The sequence below is a fragment of the Nannobrachium achirus genome (assembly GCF_963921795.1).
Source record: "Nannobrachium achirus genome assembly, chromosome: 2".
Lineage (NCBI taxonomy): Eukaryota > Metazoa > Chordata > Actinopteri > Myctophiformes > Myctophidae > Nannobrachium > Nannobrachium achirus.
Genome location: NC_137811.1, coordinates 47,216,345 through 47,233,660, shown reverse-complemented (window position 1 = coordinate 47,233,660; position 17,316 = coordinate 47,216,345). Strand labels below are relative to the sequence as shown.

Below are 17,316 nucleotides of genomic sequence, written 5' to 3'. Positions count from 1 at the left end.
AGAGTTTAGGGATAAGGGGTAAGGCATGGACGAAAATAGTGCCTTTAGTGTTAATTGAGATTCTCAGTGTTACAAATGGATAAATTAAGACTGGAGGATTTCACTGTGTATTGTCTATTAACAAAGTATGCAGATGAGATCCCTTAAAAGTGCACACAAAGCACAAAAAGCGCACCTTCTTTCATTTTATTTCCTGCCATACTGCATTTCCTTTTTATTTGGTATATTTGATGTGCTCTAATTGCCATTGCCAGCTCCTTATCTGTCCCTCTTCCCCAACACACCCATTCGCCCATCAAATTCACCACCACTACTTGTGAACTGTGGCTGATCAACATTTTATAATGGAAGAATGCACTGTAGCTCGGAGCTAATCGTTAGCAATTAACTTCAGTATCGATAGAGAAATTACAATGCAGGCACTCTACCAGAAAGAACCGGACCCTAAGTGCTTGGTAAGGTATTTTGAACTATTACCTAAATTTCCAAGTTTAATGAGATCCTGGGGCCATGTCCACCGAGGCGTTTTTCCTGACTGAAACCGTGGAGGGGCAGGGGCGTCACACCAAATTCTGGGCCCTGGGTACAAGGATTCACTGCGGGCCCCCCATGAATGTTAACTATTGAAAAATAGCAGATATACAAGCTCACAGCGTGGCACCAAGTGCCGCGCTGTGAGCTTGTAGATCTGCTATTTTTGAAAAATCGTGAAAATGTGTGCAAGAAACCTATGTCAAGGACCTCCAAGATGATATGTATTTGGCCACGGACCCCGATCTCAAAATATTTAGTTCCAGGGACCCCCAGAAGCAAAATTTGAGTTAGAAATGTTCGCTTAAAAAATACATATATTCAAAAACTTTCACACATTTTCACAACTTTTTAAAAATAGCAGATCTACAAGCTCGCAGCGCGGCACTCGGTGCCGCGCTGTGAGCTTGTATATCTGCTCTATAGATCTATATCTTGTATATCTGCTATTTTTTTTATTAGGGACCCTCCACCTTGGGCCCCAGTAACTCAGTCCCACTTTCCTACCCCTTGTGACGCCCCTGTGGAGGCGTGTGTCTCTGTATTCACGAGGAGTGCAGTGCAACCGCGCTGATCCAAGCGAGAGTGCAGTCGTTGTGTTGCCCTTAATTTGGAAGACTACCGTGATCAAGAGAATATGGAACAGCAAACTGACGGCCTCATACTGTTTGTTTTTGTTTGGTGTACCCAACCCTACTGTATATTTAATTTTGTCACAGCAAGATGCCATGATATGATGGGTATGAAGCGCTTTGATCTTTTTTTATTTTGTTTCTCACATCCACAAATGCTAATTATAAACTGTCACTGGTGTCATTAGTAATTGGTGAAGTCATCTATTCTTGAAACTATCAGTGGTGTAAAGTAACATGTACTCAAGTACTGTACTTACAGTAAATCCAATTTGGATGATTTTTTTTCCTTCCCTCAATATTTACAATTTTCAATACTTTTACTTCTACCCTGTCCCTGTTACATCTCAGAGGAAAATAGTACTTTCACTCTACTACAACCAGTAAAACTCCCTAATTGGGAGATAAGCGACCGTCAGGTTGCATACACAAACGTTAGAAGGCAATCATGGCAATCAGGAGGGAATATGGGAAATGGGACAGATCCATGTTGATGACATGACTTTAGAGATACTGTGTACCGCTTTGCGCGATTTTTGGGCAAAATCTGTAGGAGCAGTGTCCAAAGATGTGTTTTGCAAAAATCGGCCTCATGGTGGCACTAGAAGAGGGCCATGTGAGAAAAAGAGGTTGTGATTTGCCAGAATGCCAACCAAGGAGTGTGTGTGCAAAGTTTGACATGGATAGGGGCAACGGTGGCGGAGATATGAGTAGGGGCAAAAGTGTGACGTGACATGAAATACAGACTGACAAACTGACTGACTGACAGACACACTGTGGATGTTTTGATAGTGTACAAAACATACACTGACCATATATATTTTGGCCATTTCGTCCGATCTACAAGTTCACAATGCATCGCGATGAGAGTCGAAGCATTGTGAGCTTGTAGATCTGCTATTTTCAAAATACTTTTTGTATACATTTTGATCTTGTGAAATTGGACATTCGTCACAATGAGCATTTAACTTTTGGTACTTTAATTATGTTTTGATGCAATACTTTTGTACTTTTATTCAAGTGCATGTTACAGAGTATAATTTCCGTATTGATACTTTCACTTAAGTAAAACATGTGAGTACTTCCATCACTGGAAACTATCATACATACAGTATTTTTTTATTTATTTTTGCCGCACATCCCTACATAGAGTGAGCCCTATAGTAAATAACACTGTGTTATGTAAGTAAGAGACAGGCTTACTTGATGGCCTCACACATGTCCAGACCCATCTTGACGCAGTTCTTTGCATGGTTGGGCAATGACTCAGGCAGGCCGGACACACAGTAGTAACAGTCGCCCAGGATTTTGATCCGCATACACTCGTTTTCCTGAAAACAAAAACAGGGACAGGTCCCACTGATGTACATTAGATATTACTTATTTTAGATCATGTATTGTATTCATTATTACATTCATTTAAATACACCCACATTTGCGTAAAATGTCTGAATACAATTATAAAATGTTTACCTTGGCTATTTGGTCAAATTTTCCAAACAGCTCATTCAGCATGTGCACTAGCTCTCCTGGAGAACAGTCAGTTGCAAGCCGTGTGAATCCCACAATGTCAGCATACAGTATACTGGAAATAGATAATAAGAAAAGATGTGTAACATAATATATAATTTAATATAATGGGATTTTTAAAGGAAAAATATGCAAGCTTGTGTGTACACAAACACATTCCCCCCTCCCCCTCTCCTCTATGACAGGCATCAAACAGGTAGTTGTCTTTGATGCTTTTATTGATTAGAGAGATCACTAACGAGGACTTGACACTTTTATGGACCAATTAATTACCTTAGTGCACAACCCCTTTGAAGTTCAAAGGGAGCAATTAAGAACTCTGCCTGAGCTCCCCCTGACAAAAACGTTTTAACATTTAATGTCAACATAAAGAGTGGAACAGAACAGAAATACAGCCAGGGGATGTGTCTTTCTGCAAGGAAACACACTAGCACAATAATATAGTTACTGATGAAGGGAAATGACTGCTAAAAATGTATTTACATATATATATTATTTAATAGTCTTAAAGTTACCTATAATTCCTTTAAAGTACCCACAAGGCTATTTATTTATTTTTAAGGGTATATTTTTACTGACTTTTCCATATAAAGTAAGTAACACATGCCTGACATTGGTGTGTCTCTGGACATAGAGATTGTGGAAGTTGTTTGTGTTTTCCATCTGACCAAAGTTTGGACCCTGCAGTCTCTGGATGATCTCAGCCTTCATCACGCGAGCAATGTGAGCTGGTAGCAGTGATAACAGGAGACGCTCCTAATCACAGCAAAGCACAGTACATGATGAAGAAGAAGATGATGATGATTGTGAGGACACAATAAACCAAGACTTCAAAAACTATTGCCCATTTTACAGTGGTGGAAAAAGTACTCAAATGTTTTACTTAAGTAAAAGTATCAATACTCTAATGTAGAAATACTCCATTAGGGTGCCCTCACACCGAAATACCTATCCGCGTTCCTCTAATGCATTTCAATGAGAGTGAAGCGGTTTCATGCCAGCAGAGGATTTCTGCAAAAAACGCTCCCTTATCATTGAAATGCATTGGCGGAACGCGGATTCCACTCTCACAGGCATTTTGGTGTGAGGGCACCCTTACAAGTAAAAGTCAAAAATTCAAACGGTACTTGGGTAGAAGTACAAAAGTATTGGTATCAAAATGCACTTAAGGTACCAAAAGTAAAAGTACAAAATGTCTGAAAATAGCAGATCTACAAACTCGAGCTTGTAGATCAGCTATTCTCAAATAGCCACGGTATAAAATAGGGCTAAGTGGTTCATTTATGTTTTATAATATTATAATTTATATCCTACCTAGTAACTAAAGTTTTCAAAAAAAATTATGGAGTAAAAGTACAATATTTGGAGCCAAGATGTAGTGGAGTAGAAGTAAAAGTATTGGAAATTGGAAATACTCAAGTAAAGTACAAATACCTCAAAATTTTACTTAAGTAAATGTACTTAGTTACTTTACTCCACTGCCATTTTATGCGTGTTATGTTATCCATTTCTTTGTCATTGTATTTTCCAGCAAGAGTTTTGTCTATGCACAAGCAGTTTGTAATAGACCTGTGTTTAAAGAAAAGTTAGAAATACTTTTACTGTCCGCAGTGTCCAGATTTACCAGACATTATGAATACTTCTGAAGAGTAATGTAAAATGCAGGAGATCAAAATGGGGTAGTTGACAGGTATGTTAGTAATAGCTCTAAATGGATCCATAATCTGATACCACTTGGCAGCTTTATGGTACAGTAATCTCCTCGACTGGCTCAAACTCAATCCTATACATTTTACGACTACATCAATAAAGTACTGGTCCAATTAAATTTGGATTTTAACCACACAGTGGTAAAGATTAAAAGGCGGAGTGTGCACAAAGATGCTCAACAGTTGGTTAATTCACTTAAATTAGACTAAAAGCACATTAAGGCTGAATAGCGTGACGTCTCAGTAGACTCAGAATCAGTCAATACCTTCTTTTGTGACTGTAAAGCTTCCAGGTTGTTACTTTGCACATTGATACTTTTAAAACAATTAACTGTGTGCTCATATAATCCAACTGGGTTCATGTGTAGGGTGACAGAATAACCTAAAAAGAAAGACATTTCCACACACTGTAGAATAAGCATCAAATATTTAATATGATTACTCAGCCGTCATTACGGTTTAATGGACCTGTATCAGGCCTTCTGCTTGAATAAACAAATTGATCCTTTGAAATTGGATCGAACCTAATTACATTTTGAAGCGTTAATCAAATAAATGACTGTAGCATAAATAAATACAAAATAAAAAGCTGTCATGGGGATGCCAACTTCCTCCTGTAATTTCAGGCAATAGCGACTTTAGGCTAGATGATTTTCAGGACGGCAACGTCAGGCGGACTACGGCTGCTATGACGTAATCGCCGTAGTGATCAAAATGGTTAAGCAAAGCCTCGGCGGCGACGGGTTCCCACCCCCTTCACTGAACGCTTTGGTTCCCATGGCGACGCGTACACGCAGCAGATGGAGTAGGTATGTGGGAGGGGACCTTCTGCCGTAGTAGAGATGGCTGCGGCGACGGCAGGTTTATCTATCGAGCGCGGATCATTTCCGGTTACCGTTGTCATCTGCCGTTGCCGTAGAGTTGCTTAACTCATTCCCTGCCAGGCCCGATAGTCCCGAGATTATTCCAATGTCTTTCCCCGCCAGGCCCGATAGTCCCGAGAAAAAAAAAAAAAAAAAATTTTTTTCAAAAAAATTTTTTGACCCCAAAAAATGGAGTAGGCATGATAGCAATCGCGAAATTGCATGTTTAACCCCCATAGCAACCCCATCTTTCAAGCATGGCAGCCATTTTGGCAGCCATCTTTGTTAAACATAGTGGCTGTTATCTCATGAATGCCTGAACGGATTTCCATTCGGATTTTTTTGTTTGAAAGCTGTGAGCAATGTGGACACACGTGGTGCATTATCTAGGCATGGGTGTGCATGATCCGTGCACACCCAATTACATGGAAGTCTATGGAGACGAATGGCAGGTGGGAGTACGGAGGTATGTTAAAATGGCGGTCAATGTGTTAAGGTCGCTATTGACTGGGGATTGCAACATTGGGTCAGGGACAGGTTCAGTTCACTTCCTGTGACTCATCATCATAATGCAGGAAACAGTTTCAGACTGCTCATTATTCCATTACCATCCACCGAGACACCACTCAGCCCCTTTTTAACCTCACAACTTTTATTGTGTTTAATGGGAACGAAGGTTTCTCGCTGTGGCTAGAGTGTTTTTGCTCTGCGTGCTCACTTGACAGGAGTTGCCTAATAAATCTCTCTAAGGTGAGGACAGATAGAAGGTTGGAGAAGACAGTTAATTAAACAAACAACCCCTCGACTAGAAAAACCTCCAAAGACACTACTGAGCCATTGATCATGGAGAACAGACAAAGATAGGCTCATCAGAAAACAACTTTCTCTACGGGATCTTTTTACAAATAAGCCCCTGTCTGTTCTCATGGCTTGAATGTTGAGGATGGTTAATGGGTTTTTGGGTTTATGTTGACTTTTGAGGTTGTATTCCCGGGTGAACCACCCTTATGGAGTATATCGTCACTGTCTGGCAGAAACCTTGTATCTCCACGATTCAAAATAGTAATTAAAGCCTTAATTCATAAGAGTGTTGCACAGAAGTAGTGAAAATAGCTGGGCGTCGTGTGCTTAATGTAAATCGGCTATTTTCACTAGTTTAAATAATGTTTTAAATGACAAATACAATACAAAGCTTGACTCCCTGAGAGAGGATTTTTTAAATGGTGTGTCCCTGAAGGGGCCAACCGTCTAGAACAGTGTTTGAATGTCCCCACAAAACTAGATCAGTGGTTCTCATCAGTGGCTCTTCAAAATACAAGGCGTTGTGATCTTGTAGATCAGTTATTTTCATAATTATTTCCCCTTTCTTATATTATTTGACAATTTGGCAGTAATGCTCTTTTTTTAAAGATATGTTTTGGGGCTTTTATGCCTTTATTGATAGGACAGTAGACTGACATGAAATGGGAAGAGAGATGGGGAGTGACACGCAGCAAAGGTCGCCGGGATCGGGACCCGAACCCATGACACGCTGCCATGCACCAGAGCCCACGTGGCACGCGCCTGGACCACAAGGCCAGCGGGCGCAGCAACTGAAAGTATGATCATCTGTCGCAGACAGCACTAGCAGTTCAAGGCAGGTGTGAAGCACCTTTCACAACAGCAGCCAGTTAGCCTTACTCTAGGGGTTTCTACAATCTACATAATGAAGGTTAGGACCTGGGAAACAGTTATCTGTCTGTAGCTAATGACTTGGCTTTGGCAGCCAGCCATGCTTTTCACCCATTATCCTTGATTTTCTAGTGCAGAGATACTGTAATTTCAAATATTGCAAGCAATACTCTAGACAGTCTAGAGGCTCTACTACAGAGTCTACTATAGGCTCATTTGTTTCCCCAGCCCAGAAATACTGTATGCAGCAGCAGTACCAGAGTCAGTATATTGTGTCCTATCAATAGGTTAGGTACAGTATAGACACAGTATGCAAGAGGTAATGCATGGTGTATCAGATTTACGCTATTATTCAAAGAAAATTAAGATAACAGAACGGTTAGGAAAGCAAGAGAAGAGAAATCCTTCAAAGGCATCTAATAGAGTAGATGCCCATGTGTCGAATAGATGAATTCAATTCATTCAAACTCTCACTTGTGAGTTGGCCCATGAAAAACAAGCCCACATTGATGTAATCAAGCTCAATGGATACAGAGGCCGCCTGGGAAACAGACGGTCCCGGGTTCGATTCCCGGCCCCAGCAATGTGTCAAATTGTCCCTGAGCAAGACACTTAATACTTAGTTGATGAACTTTCAATTTGTTCAAAGGTCCTTTGATTTCTATCATTGCGACACATTATAGATAGCTTATAAATCGGCTATTTCGAAAAAGCTGATGTATTTAGAGTTAAAGTGGTTAAATTGATTTTGATGCTATATTAGAAGGCCCACTTTTTTCTTTCTTTCTTTTTTTTTTTTTTTTGCTTAAAAAAATAAAAATAAAAAACTCCCAAGGACCCCTGGGGGTCCCCGGACCCACTTTGAGAACCACTGGTCTACATTGTGAAATCCTGAGAGTTTATATCCAAGAGTGTACAAGAGGAACAAAAGGCAAAAAGGCACCAATGTACCCGTATACTCACTGGTTACTCACTCAACTCTCATACCTGTTGGCGCTTCTCAAACTCCAGTTTAATGGGCGACTTGATGCAGTTGCATGTGTCCTGGTAGGTCTGTTTCAATGCCAACTCCATCAGGTGTTTGTGGTATGCCCCCGCCATATTTCCACAGATGAAAATGATAACATTCGCCAAAATCTGTTAGGGAAAAAAAAAAAAAAAAAGATTTAAAAAAGAAATCTAAAAAATGTTCTTGTTTGAAGTTGTAATGATAATGATGATCAATTTATTTGTATAGCGCTTTTCTAAACAAAGTTTTAGAAAAGCTAAAAGTTAAACAAAGTGCATTACAGAGCATGCTAAAAACAGCAAACAACCAAGCAATAAATACAACACATTAAATCAACAGAATAAACAATTTCAGAAGAGATTTAAGGAGAGCACTGATTTTCTCAGCTCATCGTAATGTACTTAGGAGCCTGTCCAATGTCCATGCAGGGCAAGACATTTCATTTAATTCAACATTCATTTGTGCTAGTAGCTACATATTGACAGACATTTTCATTATCAGCAATTTACAACAGGTCCAGTATTGTTTGTAATGGATTATCACCTGACAACGGTAATAGTGTGCAGTACTGTGATTGGGTAAACAACATTTGAACACATTTCCATCCAGCCAAGAATGACCCTCAATAACAGTTACAAGTTGAAGTATGGAAAAGGCGTCATCTCAAGGACACTCGCTCTGGTTTTGAGACATTAGTGATCAAGTATTAATTAATAAGCAGATAATTAGAGTCAATTCAATCATCCTACATAGTCCTCAAAGAGCCATTTACCAACTCTATGAATAGCTTCCACTAAATTAGCAGCTCCTCATGCTCGCCATCTCCTTTCTGCCCCTCGTTTGCCTTTCACACCTCGCTTCATTATTGTTTTGTTTGAACAGAACTGCTTTCCTTGTGCATGTGTGCGTGTTTATGTTTGTCTCTCTGTGTGCATGCATACATACAGGCAGATATGTTCCTATATCGTAGTTGTCAGGGAGAGACCTCTTATCACTACAGTGTCAGATAAAAGTAGCAAAGATAACCCAATAGATCCTGTAGAAAACTATATGAGATCGGCTATTTGAGCTATTTTTGAATTTCAGTCAAAGTAAAAGTTTGGAAACAGCAATGATATCATCTCCAAGTTTCAAATTTGTATGTTTCTTTCGTAAAGTGAAGCCCTGCTTCACCATACAAGACTGTCGCAGAAAACTAGTGAAAGTATAGCCGATCTACAAGCACACACAAACGCATTGCACATTTTAAATCATTTTTAAAATGATAAATACAAAACGAACAGCTTTGGACGTAGGTTTCCACTCGACAACAACGATATGAGTGTGTTTCCACATGCACCTGTGTTTGCATGTGAGTATTGTATATTGCTATTCAACCAATTAAGCCTTCGTTAAGTACTTTGTTGTATAATGATTACCTAAAAGAGCCAATCTACAATTCTTTGGAAGATACGAAAATCTTTGGCACGCTACTCCTCCCACAGTTTTCGTGGCAAGCCATGTGTCAAATCGACCTGCTTCATCGGGAATGGTGTGTGATTCCATTTTGCTAAGAGATATCTTGAATAGTTTCATTCATATGAATGTATTAGTGAATAAAAATGTCCCATTGACTTTAATGGGAAGATGTGAAAAAGACGACCCAAAGTCTATGTAGGTAAGATACAATTCATTGCTGTTCAAAACAGTTTCTTTTTCATGATTATTTAAAAAAAAGGTTTTAAAATAGAGAAAATGGCATACAAGCGCACAAGGCAGCGTGATTCAACATGTTATAACCTTGTAGATTTGCTATTTTCACTACTTTTGAACGAGACTCTTGTATGATGAAGTGGGCATTCATTTAAAATAAAAAGCTGAAATATGAAGGTTTCTACCCGACAGCAACAAATTCCTTTGTGCATAATTTAGCCATTAAGAATGTCACATAAATGTATAATTGGACCACATTTTATGGTGTGCTGGTGATGGGGGTAGAATTATAATATAAAACAGACTAGATTTCAAGCGCACATATCAAGAGATAAGTGACAGTTCTATGCTTCAACAGAAATGTAACTTAATAGTTTTGCTGTTTTGTTGACCTTTTCCTTATTCAACAGCCCACCATTACATGCAGAGAAAAATACAAAACAACAAATCTCAATGCTCTCTAGGTCTCTACCTCTAAGCACTTCAATATGTCAATAGAGTACAACATTCCCATTATGAGGAGTCGACGAGGACTGCTATTTTTCTTAATATTATACTACAATGTTGTCCATAGTTAATGTATTCTTGCGGCAGCATTTCCAAGAATGTTCTATTATAGCATTTATGGAATCTGATAATAAGAAGTATATTTAAAAACATCATTAGTAACCATGGCCCTGCAAATGTGTTCAATACAAGGTCTGCTAAGAGGATTTTACACAAGAGGATTTTAAACCCAAGAAAGCATAATGGCTTGTTTGCATTGGGGTTCTTTGTACTCAATTCATGGAAAACTCTGAATTGTTCTCTCTCACTTTCCTGCTCTATTTTCTTTCCCACTCAGTCTCTCATTCAGTCACTGTCTCTCTTCCTCTCTCCTTCTCTAACATCATCTGCCCTGTTCTTTCAGTGACCGTTAGCCATTTCTGTGGCAAATTTCTCCTTTTCTGATGGAAATATGGTATGCAGAGTAGATGTACATTATCATTCTAAGAAAATAAACAAGTGACCTTTTATGGAAAGTACACACTTTGAACCTAATTTGAAACTGCTACAATCTGCATAAAGCTGTTTTGTTTTGCCTCATGCTGTTATGCTAATGAACCCCCTGGCCATTGCAGAAACCATCAACGACACGGCCAGTTGTAATTTCAGCTTTAGGTCAGACTTTTTACAGTATTTTTAGATTTGTTTACAGACTTTTTACAGTAATTGATATTAATGAGCCTTGCAAGCGGGCACACACACACACACACACACACACACACACACACACACACACACACACACACACACACACACACACACACACACACACACACACACACACACACACACAAGAATGTCGAGGAAGTCATTATCCAGATCAGTGCAATCTGGGAACCCATCGGCAAAGAAAAGGGAAAAACAGCACCCTCTCTGTTTTGTTCCTTTTCGAGAGACAGCCGCTGACAGCTCAGAGACAGCCGCTGACAGCTCCGTCACCGTCATGTGAGTATAATGTAAGAGCAAAATGGCTCCAATGTGAATATGCTAAATTACCATATACTGTAGCACTGATATTAATCTCTCAAGAACAGATGAAGTGCTGTTCAACTCAAATGAAAAGGAACAAAACAGAGAGGGTACTAACCTGGTGAAATGCTAACCTGCCGACGCTGGTGAATGCTAACTTGGTGAAATGCTAACCTGACGACGCTGGTGAATGCTAACTTGGTGAATGTTCACCTGGTCGGACCAACGGGAGGTCAAACGAATGCTCAGTCCCGCGAAATGTCCAATGGCCAATACCAAGTCACTGAGAAAATCAGAACCAATATGAAATAAAAGATACCATTAATAACGTAAAGTAATACATCGTAAGGGCGAGTAGCGACCGCCATGTCGCGGTGAAACAACAGAGCTTTGTGTGGCGTGTCGCTCGCTACCTATCGTATGCCCACAGCTGGGGCGCTCCTGTTGCAGACTCGCAGTTGTATTACACGCAGTTTCACAGAACCCTGTGTGTCTCTGTGTGTGTGTTTTGATTGATTGATTGATTGATTGAAGGCTTTATTAGAAGTTTGCATAGGAAAATGTACAGTTTCATGACGGTACAGTTCACTGGTACAAGGTCTACTAAAAGGAGATCCATGAAAAGACTAAGCTTATTTCAACAGGAAACCATTAAAGTATCTCATATAACATTGAATGACAGACAAATAGAACACAGTACTATGCAGTAGATATGTAAAGAAAAGAAAAAAAAAGAAAAAGAAAACAGTAAGTCTAAACAAACAGTAAGTATATACAAGGAAGGGGCAGGGGAGGGTAGGGTTGGGCTAGGTTTTTACCAGTTGCGAACGGCTGCTGCCTGTAAGTGGTTTTTCAGGGCAATTTTAAAGGATGCTAGTGATCCACACTCCTTTATGGCCTTCGGTAAGGCATTCCACATTTTTGTAGTATAGCAGAAGAACGAGTTTGACCCTTTCTTTGAGTTGACTCTGGGTTGAACGTGATCTGTGGCACTGCCTCTGGTGTTGTAATTATGGACATCCTTAACATTTATAAAGTATTTTGACAGGTACTTGGGTATCATAGTGGTGTAGTGTATCTTGTACACCAGGCCCATTGCAAGTTGCTGTACTCTGTCATCTACTCTGAGCCACTCCACTCTTAACTGGTGAGTAGCGGTGAGGTGAGTCTGATAGGGAAGGTTAAGCAGGACCCAATTAGTTTATTTTGGGCTGTTTGGAGTTTCGTTTTTAGGGCTTGTGGGGCGTCACGATACCATACGTGGACTCCGTAGTCAAAGAGTGTGTCTGTGTGACTAATACATAACACACGCTACACTAATACACTATCGTGTGGCACGTCGCTCGTTTCCTATCTTGTGGCGCGTCTCTGATTGCCCACAGCTGGGGCACTACTAGCGTGACACACTCACTGACGGACGGACGGACGGACAGACATGAGCTGCAGGTTTTCATAGTAACTGCGACCTCAAGGTCACAATAAAAGAATTGTTATTTTATATAAACATTCATAATGAATCATATACTACTAGTAAGACGCCTCAGGGCGACAAGCGACCGGTCACACCATGTCTTGGCCGTCTGGCCAGATCGGACCAGTTACCCATATATGGAGATCCATGTACTGTATATGGAGATATGCTGTAAGACCCCAAACATGCTTACTCAGTTATTCGTTATGTGAAATCATACAATCATGACATCATACATACAATCCCTTTTATGCCCATACATGGAGATCCCTGTCTAAACCAGCCAGACAGATATGGGCTGATAGTATGACCACAGGATTTGTTTCTGCTCCAAATCTCACCTTCACACTCTCGCTCTCTCTCTCTCTCTGGTGATGTTTGTATTTGTTTTACCCCCTTTTTTAATAAAATGTCTCTGCTTTTTCTATTCTCCAAGGCCTATTCTCTTGTTCCCTTGAAATACTGATGTACTGCTGTATGGGTGGGAAGGCTCTAGAAAAATCATCCTCTTCACAGTGTCAACAAGAGCAACTCCAATCTCAAACATTGTTATTCCATTTAGACGTGGAAAACCTTGTACCACATGAAAATGCTTTAGAGGCTGTCTGGCTAGGCATGGCCCTAATCAAGGTGCCCTAATACATTCCTTTGTGATTTGCTGAATGTAGTCCTGAGTTATACCTAGTATATGCAATATAAGTATCTGCTGAACAACTTACACAGCACTGGGAACCCATGTAGCTCCCTCCCACAGTAGCAGGGTTAATAGTTGGACAATGGGAAGAACGTAAAATCCTGTTATCCATTTCATTCCTAAATACAATTGTGGAAAATAGAGGAACGTTGAACCGTCTCTCTTATTCTGCCGCGTTTGCAACTGCTGAACGCCGTGAACGAATGAACGGGTCTTTTCGGGGGGGTGACCTGTTTCATTTCGTTCATGACCAATATACAACACTAATGACAATATATTGCCACGCCCCAATGACGGCAATGTCGGTCGATCAGTTGGTTGGCAGTCCAAAACTTGAATGCCAAACAAGATATCTGGAAAATCTACTGGCTGGATTGACCTGGAATTAGCTGTGCACCTTCATGCACCCCCGTGAATAAACTCCTATTCTATTTGGGTGGGACAAAAAAAATATTGACAAAGTTTATTTAGTTAGAAATTACATTGAACAGTTGACAACACTTTTCCCTCATTCACAAGGGATATCCAGTACACAAGGCATCACTCAACAAACAAGACTAAAAAAGTCTTAGACGTCTATGAACCGATAAATAAATCGATTAATCAGCGATGAGGGGGCAGCCCTACTTCCAGCAACCACCAGTCCTTTTTATAGTATAATCCCTCAGATACTGTGCACACCCCTGTGCACACCCCCCACGGGCACAGGACTAGTCTGTGATAATAATGGAGACATACAGTAGATAACAATATTACATCAGCAGGTAACTGACACAATTATTCTAGGCCTGATGGACTAGTGTGTTAAGGTTCAGAACCATTCAGGCCAATTAATTCCAGATAAGAATTCCATTATTCTACACAAGCACCTGGCTCCCCGCATGCAGCTAACACCACACCCCACTACTATACCACAAGGACAAACAAAAGACTCTCAAAACACTTTAGCTGAGCATAAAATGACAATTACAAAAGATAAAATGGACTATGCCATGGTAAGGCATTGGAGCTAACTTTCACAAAAAAACTGCACACTCCGGCACACAATTTTCTCTGCTTTATAAATCAACATTTTGGCGAGTCCTTCGTCAGGTCATCCTGATGAAGGTCCATTTTCGACAAAAAACTTTGATTAATGAAACAGAGGAAAGTGTGCTGGAGAATGCACGTTTTTGAGGGGTTTTGACTCATAGGACCACAACCATCTTTGAGAGTATGCATGTGTCGACAAGATTGATTGTATAGTGCAGTTTTGTATTATACAGTATTTGTGCTGAGGCCAATTCTATTTCTTTCTGTTTTTGCCTCTGTCTGTGGTCTGTTTGTCTGTCTGTCTGTCTGTCTGTCTGTCTGTCTGTCAATGGGCAGCTAATCCAATTGCACGTACACTCTCAGTAGGCCAAGGAAGAACCTACATCCCATATTTTTTCAAATTGGCCACATGGTTACGCCATAACAAACCACTTCACATTTTGGCCTATACCTCTTGAGCTATACTGTAGGTCGTCCAATTAAAAATAAAATGTTTTCCCAGGATTCCATGGATAATTTGTCCCATTTTCCAAAAGGGTGGCGCCACAAACAGTCAGAACGGTTGCATCTTCTGTAGACTGACACGGCCATGGGTAGACAACCAGACCTAGTGGAGAGCTGCACTCAGAAGAGGGCACTTTTCTAGCCTTCACTCCCTTCAGGTCTGATTAGCATAATAAACTATGGAGATACTGTAGATGCCCGCCTAATAACCCCAGAATACCTCTCACAAACACTCCCTTTCATCTAGCATTTAAGTCTAGGTTTCTTTTCTTAACTCATGCTAATAGACATAAAAGTAACAGATCATGTACTGTAAAATCACATGGGAAAAAGGAAGATCCAAGAAATATGATGAGTTCTGCATTTTGTACAGACTCAAGGGAAGAACTAGCCTATTTACCCCCCCCCCCCCCCCCCCCCCTCAAAAATGTGATCACCGCGACCAGCGTGGTTTACTAGGCTAAGGACGAACACCACAGGCTAGTGTTCCCACCAATGGTTTTGCACCTTCAGAAATAATTGAGCAATGGCGGTGGAGATTGATTTAACCTCGACACATTAACGTTCAAGGTCCACATCAACCCCACATTTTACAGGAATATAATATAATTTTCCACTACAAGGTGAACTCTGCAATCCACTTTGTGAAATTAATTATTCAGTGAAAATAAAAGACACAAGGATAAATAAACAAAATGAGGAACAAATAGGCTTAGGTTAATTCAACTATGCTCTCAAGCATCCATTTCAAGATTATTCCTTGTGCTCTCTGAGTGGTAGATAGTTCATTAGTTCACTATAAAATGCAAGATAAGACAACCTTCAAATCGTCGTATTGACCACATCCTGCATCGAAGTTACAACTGGTCAGGAGAACTTGGTTGTGTGAATCATTAATCCATTCTTGCAATTTGAGTGTAGAAGGTGAACTTGGCAGAGAAGGGCTGAGAGCTATGATGGTGGATTTCAGGATTATCTGAACTGAGGAGTTAAGCCCCACTCTGGCCATGTGCCAAGAGAGGCACTTATCAGAGATCTCACAACAATGTTGAATTTACTTTGAACCCCCTGTGCCCTGTTTTATTTTGTTATAATGTTTGTTTTATTGGGTTTCCTTTCCTGTTTTATTTTGTAGGAGTGTTTTGCACTACACCGGTCCTGTCCTTTCAGTTCCTGCCCTTGTGTCTTCCACTCTCCTGAGACCATCCAGACCTGATCCCAAATACTACTCCTTGGTTCTGCTATCAGCCAGCACTGGATACACTCGTTTCCCCTTGTCTCTGCCAGATTGTCTTTGTTCATCCACATGTCCTCATCGCTCTCCAGCGCTTCACCTAGTGCTCATCTATCTAGGTTTTGTTCTGTTTTTTTTTTAACTCACTTTATTCTCTATTTAGTTTTTAGTTTTGTTTTTCTCGCCTACTCCCTGTCTGGATTGTTAGTTTTTATTCAGACAGTTTACAGATAGTTTTTGATCTCGCTTTATTCTCTGGGTGTCGTATCTTCAGTTACTCCCCGCCTAGATTGTTATGATTTGTTCAGACAGATTTCCTGTGTATAACAAAGGGTATATTGAACAAGGTCAGACATATTAACTGCACTGGGAGTAAAACTGGAGCCCAAAGTTTCCATGGAATGCATTGAAGTCAATGAGAGCCGTGTGGATAGATGAATAAACACTCTTTGAATTATTGCGACCTTTGTCAAATAAATAATTAAAAAATGTAAAATTACAATGTTTTCTGAACTCTTCTTTTTCAATGTGCACTGTGAAATACATTTTATTTTCCTGAACTGATTAAGTGACAACGGTCATGCTTATATATAAATTAGGCCTATAGTTTTATTCATACGCTTGACCTTTCCTTTTCAACATACTCGTGTAAGCCTTTTTAGAATTTCACCTGGTTCCCTGAATAAATCTATGTGCTTGAGTATCTGATCTGCTAAAACAAAAATGGCATATTTGCTTTCACTATCCCTGTCAAAGAATTATGGCTGAAAATGTGCAAGGATGATAAGAAAATACATATTTGCATGAACACAAAAATATTGTAACATTGGCAATGAGGTCAAATGTATATTTTCTGTAGCACAAAGGACAAGAATCTTTCCAACACATTCCTATTTGATCTTGGACAGCTCAATCTCAAAGGCATGACATTTTGGTCATGCACTTTCATCTAAAAAGCGAGACAGAGCTATGCAAATGGAAATAAAATATTGAATGTATGAAATATTGAAATCAGCAGTAGCAAAGGTAATGAATGGACTTGTATTTTGATTCAAACGTCGCACCACAGCTCCTGAATACAGGGGCTAATACTGGGTATGTGCCTGGGGCATAGAGAGTGTCTGTGTGGAATTCTCTTGGCTCTAGCATAATCAAGCCCGAGTACTATAATGAATTAATGATGCTATTGTTTTTAAACCTTTCTCCCTCTCTTTCACAGTGACTGCTAT

General features: G+C 40.0%; 1 protein-coding gene across 1 annotated transcript in view; it reads right to left on the bottom strand.

Moving 5' to 3' along the window:
* adcy2a (adenylate cyclase 2a) overlaps window positions 1–17,316 on the bottom strand; it is a gene marked incomplete at its 3' end in the record, with an annotated part of 125,833 nt that overhangs the window by 39,032 nt on the left and 69,485 nt on the right. Inside the window, exons 4-7 of the mRNA XM_080744651.1 lie at window positions 7,924–8,073; window positions 3,301–3,449; window positions 2,637–2,748; window positions 2,367–2,494 (exon numbers count right to left, since the gene is read on the bottom strand). Coding sequence (XP_080600777.1) covers window positions 2,367–2,494; window positions 2,637–2,748; window positions 3,301–3,449; window positions 7,924–8,073 — 539 coding nt within the window. The remainder of the gene's footprint in view (window positions 1–2,366; window positions 2,495–2,636; window positions 2,749–3,300; window positions 3,450–7,923; window positions 8,074–17,316) is intronic.